Source organism: Panthera uncia (genome assembly GCF_023721935.1).
Source record: "Panthera uncia isolate 11264 chromosome C1 unlocalized genomic scaffold, Puncia_PCG_1.0 HiC_scaffold_4, whole genome shotgun sequence".
Lineage (NCBI taxonomy): Eukaryota > Metazoa > Chordata > Mammalia > Carnivora > Felidae > Panthera > Panthera uncia.
Genome location: NW_026057585.1, coordinates 27,061,697 through 27,080,868, shown reverse-complemented (window position 1 = coordinate 27,080,868; position 19,172 = coordinate 27,061,697). Strand labels below are relative to the sequence as shown.

General features: G+C 34.1%; 1 protein-coding gene across 3 annotated transcripts in view; it reads left to right on the top strand.

Annotated features, from left to right (window-relative positions):
- The window catches only part of MTF2 (metal response element binding transcription factor 2), a 76,854-nt gene extending 69,074 nt beyond the window's left edge, over positions 1 to 7,780 (top strand). For 2 of the 3 annotated variants that reach the window (XM_049618456.1, XM_049618457.1), the window contains 4 exons: positions 3,237 to 3,342; positions 3,465 to 3,517; positions 3,629 to 3,733; positions 5,348 to 7,780. In XM_049618456.1, coding sequence (XP_049474413.1) covers positions 3,237 to 3,342; positions 3,465 to 3,517; positions 3,629 to 3,733; positions 5,348 to 5,705 — 622 coding nt within the window. In that variant the 3' untranslated portion in view covers positions 5,706 to 7,780. The other variant, XM_049618459.1, reaches the window with a different exon arrangement.
- Positions 7,781 to 19,172: the final 11,392 nt, after the last annotated feature.

Here is a 19,172-nt window from a genome sequence, read left to right as displayed (position 1 = left end):
AATACTGCAGGTGGTGGAAATAATGAGTATGAACGATGTGAGGTATGTTCTAGGAATTCACAGACTAGTGACGTATGAATGAGGGCTAGAGACTAGCATCAGGTGTTGGAAAGTTTGGATGGGGCGTGATCATGTAGAGTTGTGTAGGTCTTTGAGGAATTTTTTAAGAAACATGGGGAGCTATTTAAAGATGTAAGCAGATTGAATTATCCTTTAAAAATACTTCTTTGTGTGCTTTTGGAGAGTGGATAGGTATAGAGGTAAGAACAGAAGCAAACAAAAATGAAGACTCTTGCAGTCATCTAGGTGTAAGAGATTGCCTGGGTAGTGGTTTCAGTCAAATGGAGACAAAATAGATTTAAGACTTCTATTAGAGGCAAAATTCATTAGGTTAGTTAATGATTTAAACTTATGAAAGAAAGGGAGAAATCAAGTTACACAAAGCCCAGATTTCTGGCTTGAGCAGCTGGTGGGTGGTGATGTCTGGTGTCAAGACCTACAAGAACAGATTTTGGCAAGGTGAACGAAGCTTCTTCTGTGTCATACTAATTGAGTTTGAGATTTTTACAAGGAATATCTAAATGATGATGATGTTAGATATAGACAGCTGGGTGTGTCAGGAGCTCAGGAAGGGTTAGGACACATGATACAAATTTGGAAGCTGATTTAAAGGCTATGAGAATGAATGAAATTACCTAGGAAGCAAGGAGTTGGTGGGGGAGAGAATGAGGCCCAGAGTAATGCCCTGTTATCATTTAGAGATTTGGAAGAGGTGAAAGAAACAGGAGGCTAAAAAAGAATGATCAATGAGATAGGAGGAAACTAGGAAAGTTTAGTGCCCTGAAAATCAAGAGAAGGGGGGTGTTTCAGAAAGATGAGCATATTAAACAGTATTGAATGCTGTTGAGAGATGGATTTAAGGTGAAAGGAAAATGATTGTTGGATAAGATAACATTCTGTTATTAATGGCCTTGACAAAAACAGGTTTTTTTGGAGAGGTAAAGATAGAAGTCAGACTGAAATGGGTTGAAGTATGATTGAATCCAGCACTGCTCAATTAAAATGTCAAAACTGGGCTTTTTCTACAAATAAAGGACATAGGCAGATTCATATAATAATAATGATAATAAAGGAAAAGGGGGAAATGGGAAATTAAGAACTCTGAATAAGAAGGGAGAAAGTGGAAAATGTTTGTGTGAGAACACTCAGAAGTAGTTTTACTTTGAAGAGAGGTAGACAAATGGAAGCTGAAGAGGAAAGGAAGTACTCAAGTGATGACTTTTAAATAGAAAATTAATTGGAACCTGTTTTTATGTGCTACTAGGAATGATCCAGTGGAAAAGAGATTGGTACAGGAGAGAGGGACAGGTAACTGAAAATATTGTAAAGTCCTTGAGAATCCAAAAGGGAAGGGATTTAGAACTTAAACATGGGAGTGGCCTTTGATATTTGATAGGAGGACTTCTAGAACCCTTTTGTTGAAATTGGGTGAAAATAGGTACAGATAGTAGTTCTGCTGTAGATTTGGCATTTGGAAGATGACTGAAGTTATTGTTTGGTAGCTTCTGTTTTCTCAGTGAAATATTGAGGTATAAAGATGGCTGAGGGTTGTGCAGAGAGGGAAATTTAAGGAGTAAATAAAAGGTATGAGAGTACCTGGAGAGTAAGAAAAAGTAATAACCCAGGGTTAACAGTGTTTCATATCCATTTGAATGTGTAATAAAGTAGATAATGCTTTTAGGTTGTTGTTGTTTTTTTTCCCTAAAGCAAAGCGTATTTACTCCTATCACTTTCAGATTTTATCATTAATCCTTTGCTATCAGTTGCCCATATTATGGATTAGAAAAAGGTTTACACAAATTTTCTCATTCCTATCACATTAATAAGACACTCCATCTGTGTTAGCTAGTTCATTTGATGCTACCGGGAAATGGTTCAACTTTCTTTCAAGGCATTCTCTATTCCTTCTGGGTCCTATGTATGAATTGGTCCTTTTAATCTGAAAATACTTTGTTTAATCCAGGGATCCTGTATAAATGTTGATCATCTTAAAAAAAAAACAAACAACTATACTTCCATCTATTTTATCCTTGAGACTTTTGATTTTAGTTCTAGTTATGCTTTATTCCTCTAGCTCCCCTACTTTCTCCTTCCTTGTACTTCTACCTTTATTGCCCAACTTTAGTTTGGTGTCTGGAGTAGTTTCTTTTCTAGTTTGCTCCATTCACCTCTTTCTAGCCTATTCTATGGTGTTATTCCTTGTCTGTGTAAAAACACAGGAAATTAAAATTTCCTGGGTAACTTTCTTATAGCACTTAACTCTTTTTATCAGCCTTTTTGTATGTATCTTTATCACTTTCTGACTGTATTATGGACCCCTTAGCACAGGGAAGATCTTTGTATTTCTATTATAGCCCCCCCCCCTTTTTTATATGGTAGATAATGTTTGTTGAATGAATGAAGTAGATGTTCTCTATATTGATATTTGCCCTTTTCTTATTCCCTTCTATTAATTAGAGATGTCCTTGACTTGCTATTTTCCCCCTTCTTGCTTGATATTTGCTTTTATGTCTCAAAAACTGGTTTTCTAGATCTTTCTAATTGTACCTTTTGAATGATTCCCTGCCTAATACAAAGGATTCCTTCTACACTCTTCCACCCTGGGTTTCATTCTCTTTATGATTGATATCATTCAAGAATATATATATTTATTTCTAAAGGCAACCTGTATTTATAGCTACTATATTTTAATATAGATACTTCCTGGCTCCATGTGGGTAATGACTAAATTCATAATTACTTTTAGTAGTAAATTCTTAAAATACTCCCTTAAGGGCCTACATAGTAACAACCTGGACTAAATAATGGAACTCTTGGGGATTTGGAAATCTTCCTTCCAGTATAGTAGTCTGTTTTTGTTTTTGTTTATTAACTTTGAGGTTGTATATATTTTTCACAATTGTAGTAAAGAGAAAAGTTTTTTCCTTAAACTTTTCATATGTAAATAATATCTGAGTCAAGAAATGTTTATTTAAATTGGAATGTGTTCTCTGTATGCACTTGACTAAATTGGTAGATTCAACTTACATTTAATTTTTTTGGTTTTTGTTACCATTAGTATAAAAATAAGTGTAACCTAATTATTACATAAGTGGAGCTAAGCCAGTATATATTGTCCATTGTCTTTTTGTTTTTCTTTATGCAGAGATTAAATACATAATGATTTTATGTTTCAGGGAAGTAAGCAATGGCATAGAAAAAAAAGGAAAGAAAAAATCAGTAGGTCGTCCACCTGGCCCATATACAAGAAAAATGATTCAGAAAACTGCTGAGCCACCTTTGGTAAGAGGATGTGTTGGTATATACTCTCAAAGAGGACGGATGCTTGAAATTAACTGAGAAATGAGTATCTTTTTAGTTTACTTTAGAGCCATGCTTTAAGTATGTTATTTTTTATTTTCCAGGATAAGGAATCAATTTCAGAGAATCCTACCTTGGATTTACCTTGTTCTATAGGGTAAATAGAAAGTTATTTTCTCCTATTCTAGGAATTTTCTTTTGGGGGGAAATGAATATTTCTATTGTTATGTAATATAGTCGTTATACCATTTAAATTCTTTTGTCTTAGGAGAACTGAGGGAACTGCACATTCATCCAATACCTCAGATGTGGATTTCACGGGTGCTTCCAGTACAAAAGAAACTACCTCGTCTAGCATTTCCAGGCATTATGGGTAGATATTTTATATTCTTATTTCTTAACTGATTTTCTTCTAGATTCTTTTTCTTTGTAAAGTAATGATTAAATAAATTTTTAGCAATTGAAAGTGATGTAAATATGCCTTTCAGCTTTTGAGAAGCATCTATATGTAAATTCTTTAGGTTGTTATTAATATTCATCTGAAATTTCTGCTTTTCAGAGCTCAAACATTAAAAATTTATTAGGAGATTTTGCTCTGTGCACAGAAGAGGTATACTGGTGTTAATAGGCTGTGCTCTTTTCCTTGAGACCTTTTTATGCTTCTAATATTTAGATAATATTTTTATCTAAAATTTTTTATCTTTAGGAATTTTTATCTTTAGGAGTACTTTTTTTCTTAATATCTGAGTCAGACATGTAAATCCTTTTGTTACTAAGAAGATTTTAAACTCAGGATTTCTATCAGTAGCAGACTTCTCTAATATTTTATTTAACCTAATTCTTCAGAATGATGCCTTTCCCAAAGCATGATGTATCAGGAATGAAAAATTAGTTTCCTTGGGGTCAGAGCTATGAGCTTGCAAGTTTTATACTTCCCTTAGTTTAATTTTTGTTAACACTTCAAAAACTGCTGTGTAAATTGTACAAAATTCAGAGTATTAAAAAGCTTAAAATGTAACTCATTTTTTAATGGATTGTGAATAATTGAACTGTGTTTGGCCTTTCACCAAGCATTGTGCTAAACTTTCCACATACATTGCCTTTTTAAATTCTTAAAACAGTCTTTTGAGTTGTAGATCTGTTATTCCCATTTTAAAGATAAAGAAACTGAAACTAACAGGTTTTAAGAAACAAGCATGGTCATTAACAAGCATAACAGAACTGGGATGTTGAGTCAGGCAGTATGATTATAAAGTCTTTGAATTTAACTTAGGCTGTATTCTCCCTTGTTAAAAGATTATAAAATCATTGAATTCCTGAGCTGAAAAGGACCTCAAAAATTATCTAGTTCAACCTCTTCACTTAATCTCTTCACAGAAGAGAATACAGAGGATAAGAGATTTGAATTTGGCCAGTATCACAGAGGTAGATTCAAGGTACCCTGATTTGTACTTTGTGCTTATTCCAGTTCATTACATTAGTTCACTATGCCTAGAACTGGTAATAAGAGAACATTTATTCTAGTTTTACCATCTATTTAAGCCCATGGAACAATGTTGTATATATAGGAGGTACTTATTAAGTATTTGCTGCATTGAATGAGTGAATGAACTTTCTTCTTTTTAATGATAAGACTGTTGACAATATCTGACTAATGAATAGGGCCTCTTCTTGGTAAGAATTTGTCTCATTGGCCTCGTAATTAAAAACTTCCTCTGATTCTTTTAAGCTTAATAATACATTGTTAAGGAAGAAAAGCTCTTCAAAGGTCAGCCCCAAGAAGGTGATGGAGTCTAATGAAGGCGAGTGATAATTCATTTATAAAAATAGCATGTATTGTTTTGGTTTGGCTGATGTTTATGTCACCAAGGGTATATACTTAGAGTAGTGTGATAGAAAAAAAAATCTGAGAACACATTGTTTGGGCAAAGGATGCCTTATAAACTCAGTAGACAATTATGGCCTTTTTTTTTTTTTCGTTCCGTAGATTATCTGACTCCAGAAAAAGAACTCGTACAGGAAGATCTTGGCCTGCTGCAATACCACATTTACGGAGAAGAAGGGGTCGTCTTCCAAGAAGAGCACTCCAGACTCAGAACTCAGAAATTGTAAAAGATGATGAAGGCAAAGAAGATTACCAATTTGATGAACTCAACACAGAGATTTTGAATAACTTAGCAGATCAGGAGTTGCAACTCAATCATCTAAAAAACTCCATTACCAGTTATTTTGGTGCTGCAGGTAGAATAGCATGTGGTGAAAAATACCGAGTACTGGCTCGTCGGGTGACACTTGATGGAAAGGTGCAGTATCTTGTGGAATGGGAAGGAGCAACTGCATCCTGACTGTAGGACTGAACATTATGTTCACTGCACTCTCATTCTCTGTAGGTACAGTTCAAAGTCCTAAAGGAGTCTGGCTTTTACTATCTTTCTTAAAAAAAAAAAAAAAAAAAGTCAAAAAAATTCACAAAAGGAGATGATACTAGCCTTAACATGTACCTGTCAATGTTATGGATATTGTCATAAAAAAGATATCTTTTAAAAATCAGAACAGAGACTTAATTTTTTAAATCTTAAGATTTGTAGAATGTTTCTAGGATAGGATATTAAAAATGATTCAAATCCATGCATGGTGTTAGATAATTTTTCTAATTATTCCATTGAGTCAGTTTTTGTGATTAGTGGTTATCAGATCAAACAGATCATGTAGATAGATAGCACAAGTATATGGAGAAACGTTGTCTGTTTTGTTACCAAAATGTTGGAAAAAATTTATTTCAATACCTTTCAGATTTCATAAAGTGCAGTGTATATAATGCCTACTAAAAGACTGTAAAATATTGAAATTTTCTTTCACGCAAAGTGTAAAAAAATATATTGAGCCTGTAAATTGCTCTGTGACTAGACTTCATTGTCGTCTTAATATATTCTTTGCATGTGCATATATGTACACATGTGTGTATATATATGTGTGTGATTATGTGACCTATGCAATACAAATTATGGGAATGGGCAGCTTTGGAGTATATATCCCATAATTCTTTTTTCAGGAATAGTTGCAGTATTTACACAGCAGCATTTCTTCTCAGGCTTTTATTGGGTGCTGTTGCTTGCTATGTATGAAGAGAAATGTGTCAAACAAGTTTAAAGTTTAGTGTGTTCTGAAGAAGGGTGTGAACAACAGTGTTCATGGGCTTTTAGAATGCTTTTCACTTTCAGTCCTTGTAACTCAGCTGTTCAGTACCTAAAACCAATTCAAATAATATGAACATTATCTCCTACTAGAAGTAACATTTTCAAGTTTTCATGGCACATTATGATTGTAAATGTCTCTCAGTTTTAACAGTAAGTCTATAGGAGTCCCGTGAAGATTCCTGAAATGTCTGTAGTAACTGTTAGTCATGTTGAATAAGTGTAGTATGAACAAAGTATTTTATTGCACAGGGTTAACAAACAGTATGTTGCCTGACAAGGCTACTGCTGTTTTATTACAACATTACCTCTTGTTTTTATAAAATGTACCAAGATTTAAATTGATAACTTTATTTTACATGTAAAAAAACAGTTTCTTTTATCACCAGTGTTAGAGTTGTCTTCTGTTTCTTTTTGTTTTGTTTTGTTTGTTTGTTTTCTTTTTTAGCCAAAGAGTAAACAGAAGAATATTCTTATTTTGGTGGCTGTTCATTTTACTCTTAAAAGTGATTGGTGGATTTTAGCCTAAAAATTGGGGAATTTGCCGCCAAAATGAAAAATATGTAAAGTGTAGTGGTTACAGAGCGGTAAAAATGTGGGTTAGTACTTATTTATTCCATTGATTGATTATTTGACTGTTTATAAAGAAAGTTGCTTTATTTCTTTAAACATCTTCAAAAGATGACCTTTTCTTGTCACATTATAGCCAAAAGAAGCAGAGAACTTCGTTGTCCTGCATTTGGTTCCTGGTTGGCCAGGTATAAATGAGCTTTACAAAAGTGCAAATTAAAAACTGTCACTTCTGTTTACCTCCACCAAAACTTGATTTTCCCCTAGCTATTAATTTAAAGTTGCCTTTCCTGCAGCTGCAATATTTTGAATAACACACAGAGTTTGTGTTGATTTTGAATGTTTGTTTATATCTAGGGGTAATGGAAAATGTAAATCCCGTGTAACCTTATTCACTCCACCTGTATCATATTATTTCATTTTCCCCAAAGTCCTTTAATTCTAACTGAACACCAGCAGTATTTTTAGTAACTCTTTCTTTAGTATACATGGAAGATGATTTATTAAGCTGAACTGTCTTTAGACGTAATTATTGTGAATGTCTGTTTTATTTTATCATGGTGGTTCACATGGCTCTGATGTTCAGTTTGTATTTTTGGAATTGCTTTACTTAGAATTAAAACAGACCAACATTAAATGTGTGTATTTTTTAAAGAGCTAATGAGTTTTGCTTCTGTATTTGCTTGAAAATACACACTGATGCAGTAGATGACTGCTTTTATTTAGCCAGGGAGCTAAGGATTGTTCCACTTCCACTGTAAATATGTTCACTTGAATTAATCTTTATGAAACTTGGCTTTCATTTTCCTCTTGTCCCTCAAATAATAATTATTGCATGTTCATCTAAAAGGATCCTTTAAAAAATAAACTGTTTAGCCAGCTCGTATACTTCCTACTTGAAAGACAATATATCTCTCTCTATCTGCCTTGTCCTTAAAATTCAAGAAAATTCAGACTTTTCAACTATGTTTTTCCCCCCTTATATAGAAGGTGTTAAGGTTCACATCAAAGGATTCTTTTTTTTCCTAAAAAGCTTTGCTCCTAGGCTATAGCGATAAAAGATATAAATATAGTATGCCTTACTCATTTTAATTAATTTTTATTCAAAACAAATACATTTTTATAAATACTCTGATAATAAATGATAAGTATGGATTTTAATATGATCTAACTAGATCAGAATATGAGCTTATCAGAGTTATTCTATAAATTCTAATGTAGTCAGATGTTGCTAGTCATATTTTGTTACTAAATGTTTAACAAGTGAATGTTAACTGATGTGTGAGTTGAGGGTCTCTCTTATATTTTGCAAGTTATGTCCAACTGTACATGTTTAGTTTCTATTATGTATATATTCAGAAGATTTCTGTTCTCAGTGTTGGGGGTAGAACTAATTCTTTTGGGCCATTAGGTTTTGGTTGGAGCATGATCTGACTTGCATAGTTATAGCAGACTGTTGCATAATGTTCTAGAGTTGTTTGAGTGAGGATGTGATGGCAAAGCAAGATGTCCATACAGCTTTGGGAAATAGTTTAAAAATGCCCTTTAATGTGGGGAAGATTTCCTGTTTAAATTATATTTGAGTACTTCTGTGAATATACACTCCCAAAAGTCTCCTTTGGTTTTTCCTGTGGTAGTTGATCAGTCATCTTCTTTCCTCAAGAAAATAAAAACTTGACAGTAAAATGTAAAGTGAGAATTTTATCTAATCGTGGATTCTTTTCTAATTACTAGCAGTTAAGAAACCACATGTCAGACTTAAAAAAATTTAGAGCTGGGAGAAGCTATGAAAACAAACTGATTGGGTCTCTGAATAACAAATAGATTGGGAATAAGTACAGTATTTGTAATTCTTAAGTTATATCAAAATGTCTTGGGGTCATAGCTAGATCAAAATATTATAATATCTATATATTTAAAGTTAGAATAAGATTGCAAATTAACTAGCTCACTTTATTTTTCTCCCCCTCGCTTACTTCTACCCAACAAAATCCCTTGTAGCTTACTCCTCTGGCATTTTCTCTGTTGGAGATAATGAGTATTGAAATTGGATTCTCAGTAATAATTCCTCACTTTTGCAACATCTTCAAGGAATGTGATTTCTCATTCAAGAAAATTCTACTGGATTTAAGCAAACAAATGAACCAAATCTTCATAAATGATAAGATGTATTTATTGGATAAAACAAAAATATATCCTGTTCAAAATCATTAGTCTAACTTTTGTTCCTTGTATTTACCAAAAGATATTCAGTTTTTTCTTTTTCTTTCCACGCTTTCACAAGTGAAGGTGATACAGTCTCAAAACTAACATGAATTGGTTAATGGGAGGCAAACGAAATTTAGGTCATGGTTTGTGGCCCTTCAGAACTCCACTCTACCCACAAAAATCTTATTCCTTAAGTATTTAATTACTTTCATTGAGTTTTCTTACGTTTCACAGGAGTAACACTGACACTGAGTTCATGTAACACATGAAAAATATCTGCTGGATTGGTACTACAAAACTGTGGCAAATGACTGTGTTGGAGGGCTTTGTTTACTCTTGAAGTTATAGTGTGAGACGTAGTGTACACCTGCCTGTTAGCTTCCACTGACTCCCTTGTGGATGTGTATGTTTGATCCTTAGTGCTTTTGTGTGGGGCCTAGGTTTGGGAAATTAAGTAAGACTAGTTTACATTTGATTGATTTCTACCAAGTTTAGTCAACCCATCATTAATTATGTCAAGTGCTGAAAAGAAAAAATGTTGACGATACCTGAATGAATATCTAGCAGCTAATCAAAAGTAAGTTTTTCGTATCAAGCAGAAGTTAACAGTAAGCTCACCAAAAACCGTTCTTTTAAGAAATCAAGTTTTCACGTTTTACTTTTGCCAGAGAAATCTTTTTGAATGTCTTTTTAAAATTTGATTACTGTTATAATGTTTTCTATAAGTTAATTTGCATATGTGACTTTAGGTACATAACAATTTATGTAAGTAAATTACATTAAAAGTTACTCAGTGAGGTTGCAAATTTAAGTTAAATGTTAATACCATCTAGTATAAATGAATATATACTTAGTGAAGGATTATAATTAATGTTGTTTTGACTGATAATTGACCTCTTATATATTATAACTAATGCTATTAGTGGAATGTAAGGAAATTTGTCCTATACAGGATTTCCTAGAATGCAGAATTAGTGGAATGTAAAGAAATTTTGCCTATATAGAATTTGAGACAAAAACAAGATTTTCTGAGAATTTGGGTCTCTTTTGCAAATATATAAAGCTTGCTTAGATGGCTCTGAAGTTAAACTTTTCCTTGAGGAGAAATGGAAGTTCAAGGAGATGAAGCTTATTGGAGAGGGTTTTGGAAGGGAAAGCCTATTAGCTCATACAAGATTTGTGGAGGCATAGTTTGGTTCCTGTATTCCTTTATCACCAAATCTTTTCCAGAATGCAAGAGCAAATCTATAACAAGTCCATATTTTTTATATTATAATTTTGCATAACCTAGTATCTTAGTCTTTCTGTGTTATTATTTATCTTTGGATGTAAATTTTCCAGTGAAGAATTATGTCATTAGAAATTCATTCTTGATACCTCTTTATAAACTGTAGTTTATAAGCAGCTTTTAAACCATTAAATGAGACCAGAAATATTTAAAATGCTACTTTATTAAAGATTTTTCTAGACTGTATTAATTAATGTTTTTAAAACACTATCTTTAGTATGTTAACCTTTTTCTAATTACTGAGAGATTGTGAACATTTATTGTATGTTGCTATAATATGGCAGTACTCTCAGGTGTTTAGATTTGGGTAGGGGAATGTGTCCTTATTCATAAAACCTTAGGCTAGGTGGTGCTTTTATTATTATACTTGTCTGCTTTACACGTATCTTCTGTGGCAGTGCCCGTGTTAAGAAACCTCATTTATTTACAGTGCATTGAACAGCTTTTCTCCTTTCTTTTCTCCCACGTAGCTTCAAAACATTTTAATTTGCTGTAGAGTGGAAATAATTTAACCAAGGTTTTTTGGAACAAAGAGATAACCAGGTAAATAAAATTTTATTTTATTTATTTTTTAAAAAAACTTCTAAGAGAGCATGCATGCATGTATGTGAGCTGCAGGGAGGCAGAGAGGAGAGAGAGGGAATCCCAATCTGTGTTGATAGCTCAGAGCCTGATGCAGGGTTCTATGCCACAGACCATGATGAGATCATGACCTAAGCCAAAATCAAGAGCTGAACGCTCAACCAACTGAGCCACCCAAGCACCCCGGGAAAAATTTAAACCTTATTTACCTACAGTTCAGTTTTTTTTTTTTTTTTTTTTTTTTTTTTTTTTTTTTTTTTTTTAGATTCTTGAGTGAGTTTTTGAGAGTGATTTCCTCTGAAAAAGTAGCTTTTTTTTTTTTTTAATATTTATTACACAGGGACATCTGGATGGCTCAGTCGGTTGTGTCCAACATCAGCCTAGGTCATGATCTCGCCATTCTCAAGTTCAAGCCTCGCGTTGTGCTGTGTGCTGACAGCTCAGAGCCTGGAGCCTGTTTCAGATTGTGTCTCCCTCTCTCTCTCTGCCCCACCCCACTCATGCTCTGTCTCCCTCAAAAATAAACATTAAACATTTTTTTAAAAAATATTCATTACACAAAATTTTTCTCATTTTTCTTCCAGTTTTATAATGTGTATAGGATTTTTAGAAATCTGATAGCTGAGTGAGATAAGGCTGCAATGTAGGCTAGAGTAGGTTGATTATTTTGTGCCTCTCCAATCGATCTTCAGATTACGTTGATAGCAAAAACTTCTTGGAAAAAGTAGTACCATTGTTTTCTATTACCTAGTAATTGGAGTAAGATGAAAGCAAAATTACAATACAGAAAATATCAATAGACTGGTCATAAATCTGCTCTTACATTCTGGAAGACATTTCGTGACAAACAGGGACATAGGAACCAAAATTGTGCCTCTGTAAGTCATAGATGAGCCGGTAGGCGTTTCCTCTCCAGTATGGTGTTAGATTTCATTGGCTCATGCCATATCTGCATTACGGAAAAGGGAAGAGTGTCTTGTCTAGTGTGGACTTGTCATATAAGAATATCAGATTGACATGTTTTCATTATATGCACATATTTAATAGTCCTAAAGGTAGCTTAAAGGAATAGAGAGGAGATGGTATTTCAGTCAGAGCAATAATGAACTGCTAATTTCCATGACTTTATAAGTTAAATGGGTATAAGAGTTGATATTAGTAATTTAACTTTTTAGTACTTTAAGTGCTAAAAATGACTGCGGGGGATCATAATTTCTAAGAAAATGGTTGTTTTACTAAATTCATATAAATAATGTTTGTATGTTGGCTAAATTTGGTTTCTTTTATGATCTTGGCTAAAGTTAGGAAAATGTGTAAAATTTTAAGTTACCTGTGCTTGTTATTGTCTTTGTGTGGAAAGTATAATTCCAAATGTTATAGTAGGATTAAGTTCTTGAATTTTTAAAAATTACTTTTAAATGATTTTCAAACTTTGAAAATATTTTAAAATTCAGTTTTTACTTAAAAAGTAGTATGTAATATAAAGGCTCATGTTCTTTTTTTTTAATGTTTATGTTTTTTAGAGAGAGAGAGCGAGCATGAGAGCACTGGGGGGGGGGGGGGGGGGGGGGGGCAGAGAGAGAGAGGGAGACACAGAATCCAAAGCAGGCTTCAGGCTCTGAGCTGTCAGCACAGAGCCCAAGGTGGGGCTCGAACTCACTAACCATGAGATCATGCCCTGAGCCAAAGTCAGGCACTTAACTACCCAGTGATCCACCCAGGTGTCCTAAGGCTCATATTCTTTAAGATACAGTTTACATTTTGGGGCCTTTTCTAGAGAAAATGTGTTTTGTTGGCCTATTATTATAATATTTTATCTGCTAATGGAAAATGCTAGTGTCTTAGATAAGCAAAATTAGCAAAATACATAAGCTATGTATATAGATTTGGAATCCGAGGGCTTTCTATTTGGTTAGGCTCGTTGAAATTATTCCTGTGTTCCTTAAGCAGACTGAGTTAAAAAAGTAAAAGTTGGAAACTTAGAAACATGGCATAAGAATTAAAAAAGGAAGTGCTGGGTTAAATTTTTTAATAGAGAATGAACAAAATATTGATCCATACTTAATACCAAGTTAGGCTGAAAATACGAACCTTCCCCATTAAGATTTATATTGCAGTGAAAATACCATGATAAAACAGAATTTCATCTATTCACTGTGATTATTTGCCTTAGAAGTAGCATGGTTTTTTTTATTATAGCAAGTGGGTATAATTTTGGTTTTACATCTTTTAAAATTATATCCTTAACACAAGGAGGGCATTTTATATTGAGAAGTAGCACTGAACTCAGTTTAAGGTAAGCCACTACTTATTTATAAATAAAATCATTTCATAAATTTAGGTATAGTTTTAGTTAAATAAAATCATCTGTTTATTTCCTAAGAATCTCCTTATTACTCTTCTCTTTTTTAAAGAAAACATTTATTTATTTTGAGAGAGTGAGAGAGCAAGCAGAGGAGGAGCAGAGAGAAATGGAGATAGAATATCGAGCAGGCTTTGCACTGTCTGCACAGACCCTGACATGGGCCTCGAGTTCATGAAGCGTGAGCTCATGACCTCAACCCAAATCAAGAGTCAGACCTGAGCTCAACCTACTGAGCCACCCCTGCTCTTATCTTTGAAAATTAAAAAAACAAGAAAACAAAAAACCCCACAAAACCTTAAGTTTTCTGGATGTTTAAAATGCTGTACTATGGAGGTGTTTGTATTAGTTTCCTAGGGCTGTCAAAACAATTTACCACAGGCTTGGTAGCATAAAGCAACAGGAGTTTATCTCTCACAGTTCTAGAGGCTAGAGCATGAAATCAGGGTGGTGGCAAGGTTGATTCCTTCTGGTAGCAGCCAGCAATCCTTGGCTGTAGACACATTACTCCATTTCCTGCCTTCAATTTTATAGCTTTACCCTTTGTCAAATCTCTCTTTATAAAGACAGCAGTCATTGAATTAAGGGGCCACCTTAAATCCAGGATCATCTCATCTCAAGATCTTTAACTTAATTACATCTGCAAACACCCTGTTTCTAAATAAGGTCCATTGACAGGTACTTGAGTTAGGACTTGGATGTTGGTGGAGATATAACAATTCAACCCACTTCACTATTACAGGGTTTTTTTTGGGATGGTATATGGTTCAGTTACTAAAAATTGTGTTTCAAACCATTTTGTGCTGTTTACTCAAATGCAACAGCTCTTCTTTGAATACCTAGTAGTTGTTGTGAAGAGAGGTGAAATATTAGGAGCCCTGTCTTAATTCTTAAATTATGAAGGGCACAGACATAACTAAATTTAAGTTGAGATGTGTTAAGTACTATGGAATATTTGGCCAAGTTCCGTAGGAACCTGAAGCAGCATTAGAGAAAGACTTCTTATTGAACAGAATGTCATTTGGATTTGGTTTGAAGGAGGATTGGGTTTGACTGGCAAAAATAGGATAGGATAAGAAACAGCATTAAATAAATTCAGAGATGGACTTTGGTTGAGGGGTGAATTCAAGAGCTATAGTTTAGAGAATGGCACAGTGTTGAGGTAGGTCATAAACATAAGAATTAAGCAACAGTGGAAAACGTGACTGCTGGTATCCAAATAGGTGCTATATCACCATAGAAATGAAATTGATTTGGACTGCAATATATGTACTTTGAAGAATGGGTTAGCTTAAATACAGACTAAAGGAAGAGAAAAGCTCAGTTCAAAATGAAGGAGCAGAGTAAGAATAGGCCTGGAGTTGAGATTGAACATATCTCTTGATATTTAGTGTCTGTTGTTTTCCAAGAGACTACTGGGAGGAAAATGTGAGGTAGATAGTTACTATCATCCCCTAGTGTTCTCTTTGCTGAGAATGTAAGAATGTGTATGTTTAGCTATTTAAAGGGGTCAGAATGGCAAGAGGATTTGAGAAGGGAGAGATTACTTTTGTCTAGGGCCTGGCTGTGGAGGACATTTGAGAGAAGGTTATTATTAGGGAAGACTTAATGAAAGACTTTAAACTGGAACACGAATATTAGGAATCTGTAGAGAAGAGAGCATAATAATAATAGCGCATTCCAGAGTGCAGAAAGTGGAAGCAACGTCATGAAGCTGATGCACAGAAAAGGGAAGTACGTGGTGTGGTTGAGGCTGGACAAGATCAGGGATTCTGATGGGCCTGCTGTGATAGGACTGCCATGCTATGGCGTCTTGTGAGATTAATTTGGCTTTGGTATGTAGGATGATTTAGAGGAAAATGCGTGAGTGCCAGGCCTAGATTTACATCTAGGTAAATCTGAGGTAGCAGAAGCAGTGGAAATGGTAGTAATATGTCTGTGTGATTAGGGAGCTGAGGGGACAGTTGATGATTGAGCAAGTAAGGTGTCTTTTAAGTTTTGAGAACCTGGGATGCTAATGATGTTATTAAATGGAACAGAAGAGGGGCAGTCCTGCTCAGAAAACGGTAAAGAAGGAAGATAAGCTTGGTTGGAATAAACGGTTCATGCTTGGAAGTAACGTTAGAAGTAAAGAAGTAGACTAGGACTGTATTATTGAGCAAGAATAGTGTTCATTGCTACTGCTTCTGCTGGGCATTTCCCAGAAGCTTATTATGTTCTTTATTATTAAAAACTTGCTCATCATCATTCTTTTAAGCAAAGACCTAAAACACTCAAGTTTCTTTATGGTGGTGGTGTGGCAGGTGTAGAAAATTTTCAATGACATGCTGTCATAGTCAAGAAATAATTAGTTGAGAGATTTAAGGTGTCAGCTGAACAAGTGTTTTGTTGAAGAAAGTAATACCTGTATTTATAGTGGGAAATCATTGTTTTATTTTGAAGCAAAAGCACTTAGAAGTGTTTCCAAGAGACAACTTTGTGGGGCTTTTTCTAGGTGGACACTATTTTGTGGATTCAAAAGTCCATTTTGTGCTCCAAAGTGGTGTTGCATAAAAAGCAGCTTGTAATAAAAATCATAATGGGAAATATTTTCTGAAAAGAATATTGAAAAAAAACTAATGTGCAAATAGTTTGATTTTTAAAGCGAATGAGGCAAAGACTGTTGAAAAATTTAATGCTAATAAAGATATTTCTAAGATACCCAGTGATAAAGTAGCAGGTGATTTTATTGGTTAAAACTAAAAAACAGCATTAAAATATTTCAAGAAGTTACTGAAATTGACTTTTTTGAAAAATTACACTATTTTGTCTTTGGTATTGAGAAGTTTAAATTTAGGTTTAGAAAATGACAAGTATTTTGTTATAGCCCAGTAATAGGGAACTTTGAAAACTAATTAAATATCACAATCAACAAGTAATTCATCTCTTTTATAAGTAACCTGCAGTAGTCTCCAATTGTGGATTTTCCTGTGATAGAAGTTATTCTCACCTGAGGGAAAACTACTTTTCCCTATCTAAATCTGGCTTGGAGTAAATAATGCTAATTTGTTTCTCAAGTATTGCTTTTCTGTTTAACCCAAGTTGTATCTCAGTTGAAACCAAAAAGAATTAGTGAAGCAGTCCTAAAAGAATGAAGGTGTGGTTTAGAAGAAAAAGGCATTGATATAGAAGGGTGGATGTAAGAGATGAGAAAAACGGGAGGAAATCTTTAATCAACTCTGTTGTTCCCCCTCCCCCTCAAAAAAAAAGTTTTACTATTTTCTAACTATGATATAAAAATATTTTAGTAAAAAATTCGTACAATAGGAGACTTTATGAAAAACCTTCCATTCTACAGTCCAGAGATAATGGTATATAAATATGGCCTTAAACTTCTAGACTTTTTATTTACTTATTTTTACTCAAAGATCATTCATGTTATTTTGTAACTTCACTTTTCACTTAAGAAACTGGGCCTCATCTTTGCGCTAACAAATACTGTGTTCTAGGCATCGTGCTGGGTGCAGTGGATAGAACAGACATATTCTCAGCCTTCAGGGATGAGTCTAGCAGGGGTTTGTATATTACGATACATTGTGGTCAGTGCTTTGAAAGAGACATGTAGAGAGCATATAAGGACACAACCTGAGTTTGAGGGATCTGGCTAAACTCTGGAGCAACGAATGACAAAGCTGACTTAGAAAAATGAATAGTTAATGAGTCCTGAATACTAGTCTTTCTCTCCATTTATACTGTCAACTAAGTCTTAAAGGGCAGACTCTCTGCTTTTGTGTTATCCAAAGTACTGGACATACTAATACTCAAATTTTTCTTATTTTAAAATATTAAGCCTTGCTCTATAATACTGTGATAATTGTAACTTGTATTACGTGCTTTGAGGATATAAAAGTATTGCATCCTGATCTTCCCTTGGGTGCCAAAAGTCAAATACTCCTTTGATATGGGCCATCTGCATAATGTTTTCTCATCTTTCCCTGTTGCCCTGTCTAAACTGGTCTTTGTTCATCCTTTTCTCCTTTGTTGTATGTCCAAAGGATAGTGAAGTAGTAATTGCTAGCACATTTGTTTTTAAATTTATGTCCCTTTGGCATTTAAGAATTTTACAATAGTTTGTATTATACTTAAGTTGCTTTTCAGTCATATGTACCATATATGCCTTAATTCTGAGATCCTTTACAGCAAAACGACCTTTATGGGTGAAGGAATCAATCATTCTTTGTTCAGAATTTTCCTTTATACCTGTATGCCCTGATTGTCCACTGAAAAGTCAGCATTTGAAAAAGTCAAGGATAGCTTCTCTGTTGAGATTCACTGAATGCTTATTCTGCAACATTTGGGAAATAGGTGTTTTCCCATGGTGGTATTCCGATCACCACTTTATTGTAGTATAACCTGTGGACAGTATTGTAGAATATAGAATTCCAAAAGAAAAAGGTTGAGTTTTCTTTTATATTTCATGTAAAAACAATCTGGTTCAGTTTCTTAAGCTCCCTGAGATAATATGGTGTTTCCCCTTTCTACTAATAATTCTTACGAATTGAAGTAATACTTAAAATGACAATCTGTTTTTAACTGAGAATATTTTGATTTTCTTTAAAAGGAATTAAGTTATTTCACTCATTTCCGGCTTCATTCAGAAATATGTACATATACCCACACACTAATAATGTCTGTTTCCGGTATAATATTCATCTGTGCCATTGTTGTTTTAAATTTTTATTTTGAAATCTATATTCACAAATTGCTACACACAGACACACACCCACACACAGGCACAGAGTCCCTGTGTACTCCTCAGTTTCTCTTAATGGTAACTTCTTGGATATAATACAGTATCAAATCTAAAAAATTGATGTTACAATCCAGAGTTTATTCAGATTTCACCAATTTTTTTTTTTTACATTTTTTTTAAACGTTTATTTATTTTTGAGACAGAGAGAGACAGAGCATGAATGGGGGAGGGTCAGAGAGAGAGGGAAACACAGAATATGAAACAGGCTCCAGGCTCTGAGCAGTCAGCACAGAGCCCAACATGGGGCTCAAACTCACGGACCGCGAGATCGTGACCTGAGCTGAAGTCGGACGCTTAACCGACTGAGCCACCCAAGTGCCCCAAGATTTCACCAATTTTAAAAGCATTCATTTGTGTGGTTATATAGTTGCATGTTATTTTATCATACACAGATCTGGGTAACTACCACAATGGAGATACAGAATTGTTTCACCACAGACTGCCTTTATAGCCACATTCCCTTTCTTCCCTCCATTCCTAACACCTGGCAACCACTAATCTGTTTTCCATCTCTATTTTTTTTTTAAGAATATTACATTTAAAGCAATCATAAGGTATGTAACCTTTTAAGATTGTTTGTTTTTTTGCTCCACTAACCATAATTCTCTTGAGGTCCATCCGGATTGTTATATGTATCAATAGTTGTTCCTTTATCCCATGGTATGGATGTAGCAAAGTTAAATCATTCACTCTTTGAAGGGCATGTAGGTTATTTCTAGTTTGAGGTTGTTAAATATGAAGCTGCTATATATATATAATTTGTGTACAGCTTTTTATATGAACATTTTTATTTCTGAGGTTCACATATTCAAGAGT